This window comes from Elephantulus edwardii, unplaced genomic scaffold (assembly GCF_000299155.1).
Source record: "Elephantulus edwardii isolate Elephantulus edwardi_28Jun2011 unplaced genomic scaffold, EleEdw1.0 scaffold00036, whole genome shotgun sequence".
In the NCBI taxonomy this organism is placed as follows: Eukaryota; Metazoa; Chordata; class Mammalia; order Macroscelidea; family Macroscelididae; genus Elephantulus; species Elephantulus edwardii.
Window position 1 is genome coordinate 20,735,103 of NW_006399786.1, and position 5,360 is coordinate 20,740,462.

General features: G+C 36.5%; 1 protein-coding gene across 1 annotated transcript in view; it reads right to left on the reverse strand.

Moving 5' to 3' along the window:
• Positions 1–5,360, reverse strand: part of LRRC69 (leucine rich repeat containing 69) — a 109,244-nt gene that overhangs the window by 69,228 nt on the left and 34,656 nt on the right. Inside the window, exon 4 of the mRNA XM_006884628.1 lies at positions 3,440–3,635. Coding sequence (XP_006884690.1) covers positions 3,440–3,635 — 196 coding nt within the window. The remainder of the gene's footprint in view (positions 1–3,439; positions 3,636–5,360) is intronic.

The following is a 5,360-nucleotide window of genomic DNA, read 5'->3' on the forward strand; positions in this document are numbered from 1 at the left end:
TGTTGTACTTCAAGATGGATCTAGAAATTACTTTTTTTACTATGAAGGCAACCCCATTTTTCCTTGTCTTTTCATCTCCAGAGTAATATATCATATGGTCATCTGACTCAAAATGCCCCATACATCTTGTTCTAGATTGTTAATTTTCATACATATAATGTCTAATCATACATTCCTTTCAGATAGTCCTTTCCTTTAGCTATTCCAGTGCAGAGTTTATTATCTATCCATTCTTTTCCTATTCACCCCAAGGGCCATCCTATTTTATAACAGCAATCTTGTATGATTTTTTTCTTGATTTTTAATCCAGGCACTATTCTTTTGCTATGTTCAGAGAACTCAACATCAAGAAAACAAAAATTCTCACCGGTGGGCCAATTGACAGCATCATTATTGATAGTGAAGGGATTGAGATTGTTAACAGTTTTAGTTTGCTTGGCTCCAAAATCAACACTCTTGGTACAAGAGATGAATTGCATTGGGAAAGTCAGCTGTCAGGTACCTCTCCAGAGTACTGAAGAGCAAGGACATCAGTCTGGAGACTAAGGTGCATCTGATCCAGGCTATAGTCTTTGTAATTGCTTGCTATGTGTCAGAGAGCTGGACAATGACTAGGGATGATAGAAAGAGAATTGATGCCTTTGAGCTGTGGTGCTGGAGATGTGTGTTGAATATAACATGGACTACTAGGAGAACAAACAGGTTTGTCCTGGAGAGGGTGAAATCAGGTTGCTCCTTGGAGGCAAGGATTCTGAAGCTTCCTCTGACATACTTTGGACATGTTAAAAGGAGGGACCAGTCCTTGGAGACAGACATCATGCTTGGGAGGGTGGCGGGACAGCGCAAGAGAGGAAGACCCTTGATGAGATGGACTGATTCAGTCACTAGGTTAATGCGGGTAGCTGTGTCAGAAACAATAAAGTTGGCACAGGATAGAGCGGGTTTAGGATTCTTGTACATACGTCACTATAAGTCTCAAGTGACTCAATGGCGCAAAACAATAGCAATGTTCAGAAAATTGCCTCTTGAGAGAAATTAACTTGAAGGAACAAACTATAAGTCAAATAGACATGAGTTTGAGTCCCTCGTTTATTCTTTATATTTTGTGTCTACATTACATAACCTATCTGTTTCTTCTTTCTAAAATGGGGATAATAAGACAAACTACATCATAGGTGTTTTAAGCACTAAGTAATAATACAGTGTTTCACTAGCAATGATATATTATTGTTTTAATTATTGAATTTTTCCTTGCGTAAAGGACTCACACTTTTATAATTTGAAGGTATTTTCTCATTTGTTTACTAGGATTTCTTAACAAAGTTTAGAATAAAATTTAAAAATATCCTTGGCATATATTTACATATCACATTACACTACTTAAATTTTATAAAGGATATTCTCGGGAGAGAAAAAAAAATGAAACTGTAAAGCTATTGCAAGACCTACCCCCACCAGTTGAGTTATTTTATTCCTAAGCTTACTTTATGGCATCTATTTACGTCCTATCTAATTAATTTTAATTTGTATAAGGACAGAATGTAAAAAAGCAGGTCCTAGCAGGAAACCCTCAAAATAGAAAATTTGAAAAGTATTTAAATAAGGCACTGTATATTAAAAACTGTGATAGGATAAGGTTTCTTTAACCAATAAAAATAATTCTTAAAATTCACAAAGATACCAGAATCTAGAAATAGCTTCTGGCCATTTGTTTTAACCACCCTTTTCCTAACATGGCAAAAGGAGGGAGTAACTGTCTATAAAAGAACCTCCTTACCCTGTTGTTATTATTCTTGGTATTTACCATCGAGTAGGAATCCAAACTAGTAATGGCCTTTAAGAAAGACATGCATCCATCTCTCAACATCCTATCAGGAAAGGTACCAGGGGAACACCATCTGGTACTGACGCCTCCCTCATTCTTTCATTTCTGCTGATGCTTTGCATTGACCACGTCCAAGAGGAAACAGACAATAAAGAAACTCACTTACGCCCATAACCAGGCCCAGAGCAGGTTAGAGTAAAATGGTGAGATCAAGGGTAGGAGAAATGGAAGACATCTAGTACACATTCTACAACTCAAGGCACTTCTATTTTGTGTTGTGTAAAGAATGGCCAGACAAAATATGTAACACTCGCTTAAATTTCAAATTCAGATAAATGATAAATATTCTTTTGAATATCTCAAGCAGTATTTGGGAAATATTTAAAGCATACAGAGATCTAATGGTAAGTGTTATCCACTTCCTAAACAACATGCCTCTGGAAACCGTATGAACTTTAATAAATGACCATAGTTATAGAAAGGCTTCAGGCCTTTTGCTCATAGGTTGCTATGGGTCATGCTCGACTCGATGGCAATCAACAACAACTGCTAACCTAAAAGTGGCACCTGTCTGCGTGTTTGCATTAACCCAAGAAAAATGGGTAAACTCCCATGTGATTTATAGCCTCCAAAAACCTGCTGCAGAGTCAAAGAATCAGTTCCAACTCAACAACATTGATCGTGAGTTTTCAGTAAACAAAAGTATATCCCAACCAATACTGAGGACATGTTTATACTAAAATAGGGAGCAGCCACTGGTGACTTACCCCAAGGATTGCAATGCAGACTCGAAGGCCAGGCTTCTCTGGCAGTTCAAATTTACCAGTGGTTTTGCTGCAGAACAATGGCCAATCTCCTCACACACAATTTAAATGAGAAACCTAAGGAAGTGTCTTCTGTGAGTCGCTGTGAGTTGGTGCTGATTTGACAATGAGAAAGAAGTTGTCCTGTGCTGTGGAGGTGGAACACACCCATAGCTGACCCTCCTGAAGTTTTTCAGAGGAAGTTATTCTCAAAGGCAGAGACTGACCATCCTTCTCCCACTGAGCAGCTGGTGGATTTGAACTGTGTGCTTTCCGGATTGCAGCACAGTTTCTTGCCACTAACCCACGAAAGCAGAAAGTACACTTAAAAAAAAATTATTCATCACTATTTGAAATTCAAAAAGTCTTGGTGGAGTAAGTAGTGCTTTACAAGTAATGCTGGTAACTTAAAGGCTGGTAGTTTAAATCCACCAAAGTGCACAGTAGGAAAAAGATGGTCAGTCTCTGCTTGTAAAGACGTACAACTTTGGTAACCCAATATAGAGTGGCCACGAATTAGAATCAACTTGACTCTACGGGTTTGGTTTTTTCCTTTTGTTTGGGTATCTGAAATGCATATTTACCAGAGCATTTTTGTATTTTACTTGCTAAATCCAGCATCCCTAAGTATGCAGAATAATCTAAGTCATAAGCTTCTCTCAAAAGAATTTGGAAACTGACTACATTTAATTTTCAGGCAACAGGACCTGCATACTCAAGAGCTTTTCACTCAAACAGATCTATTCTCTAACTTTCATTATTACGAGTTTCTCTCCAAGGAAAGAAAACTTTTGATCTATGTTTTGCTTACCTCTGGTAAACTTGTAATGCTGTTCCTGATTAGAAGCAGCTTCTCGAGCTTCTTCAAAAACTTTATCTCTTCAGGTATGTGAGTGAGCTGATTGTGGTTAAGCTGAAGTTCACGAAGATTCTCAAGGAAACAAAGTTCTTCAGGAACGCTGGCTAGCTGGTTGTAATTTATACTCAGATGTGTAAGACTGTGTAATCTAAAAACCAAAGCATATGCATGAAACACAAAACTGAATCTGTTGTGCAGAGATCCCACTTATCAGAAGTGATGTGTTGATTTACGTTTTTAAATTCATCTCAATCTTAAGTCAATTGTCACTGTTACTACAAGCGATCACATAGACAAAAATTCAAGCTTTAGAGTTTGTTTTAAAGTTTTTTTCATGATCAAAGACTACTTTTAAAACAAAGAAAAATTTTAAAAAATAAAGAAAATTTTATTTACAGGTGTGCTTTCATTAGTTTCCTTTGAGTTGACTCCAACTTATTGACTACATAGACAATAGAACAAACCACCACCCATCTCTTGCCATCCTCATAACCTCTGCTGTGCTTAATTAAGCCCCTTGCTATAATCACTGTGTGAGTATAGTTCATCAAGGGTGTTCCTAATTTTTTCAGTGACTCATTAGTTTAACTAGTGTCTTTACCTTTATCTATGCCTATTATTCTCTCCAGCATCAAACACTTGTGAGTACCACTTATTTGTGGTGATACATGAAATAACAAATCAGCCACAAATTCTACCCTTATACATATCACAGTCTGCACGAGATATTAAACACAGTCATAAAATGAAAGCAGAAAACACTGCCGCTCACTTGATCATTGGCATCAAGTCAAAACCAACACATAGCTGACCTGCTAGGGAATTTCCAAAGTTATCCATATTTCTCACAAAAATTCCATAAGTAAGGAGAAAAAAAAATATTAAGGATGTTAGAGTGTGTAATTGCAGAGATGATAGAAGAAAATTTTAGAAGTGCATTGAAAGCTTTTTTAAAAAACTGAGCTTTTTAAGCATAATCTTTTTTTTAAGCATAATCTTAATAATGGAACTTCTAAAATTAGGCAACACAGATATTTGTGTTGACTGATTTGTAATATGTAATAGACTATCAGTCCACATACTCTGAACACAAATTGGAATTAACTAACTATGAAATAGCTAATTATATTTTTTAAATAAACATCAACTGTACACATGGCCCTCACCTGAGGAACTACTCAAGTAGTTGACTACATCCATGGCAAGAATCCATACCACAGCTCTGATCTACATTCTTGCAATCCTACTTTTCCTGGGCAATTTTTTTATTCTTATTTTTCCTAATATTATCAGAAAACAGGACACCTTAGATTATATTGTTCCTTAAATAAGGTATTTTGGACTCCAAAGAAAGAAACAAGATTACTAAACTGTGAAATCATAACATGATATAGCTATAAAGACTCCGGAGTTCATAAACTTAAAATTCTTCCTTTTAATATGAGGAAGCGGAAGCCCAAAGCCATTAAACTACTTGTACAAGGTCACAAAATTAGGGAGCTATGGTGGCATAGTGGCAAAAGCTGCCCTGAATCCCAAAGGCAGATGGTTCAAATTCACCAGATACTCTGCTGGAGAAGGAGGGACAATCTCCTCTTGTGCCAGTTGGATCCTATTGGATAGTACATAAAACAACAACAACAATAAAAAAAAAATAAAAAATTTTAAAAAAAACCCAACACCACTCTAAAGGGCCCCTTTGGCAGTAGGAAACACATAGACTATTACGGAGACTGATTTTGGAGTTTAGATGCACTCTTATTGATTGTGCTTGGCCATACATGTTCATATCCTTGAAGATGTATCATGGGGGTGTTGCAACCTAGAAGACACAAATTTGACTAACAAGTTATAAGTACATGAGTCAAAAATT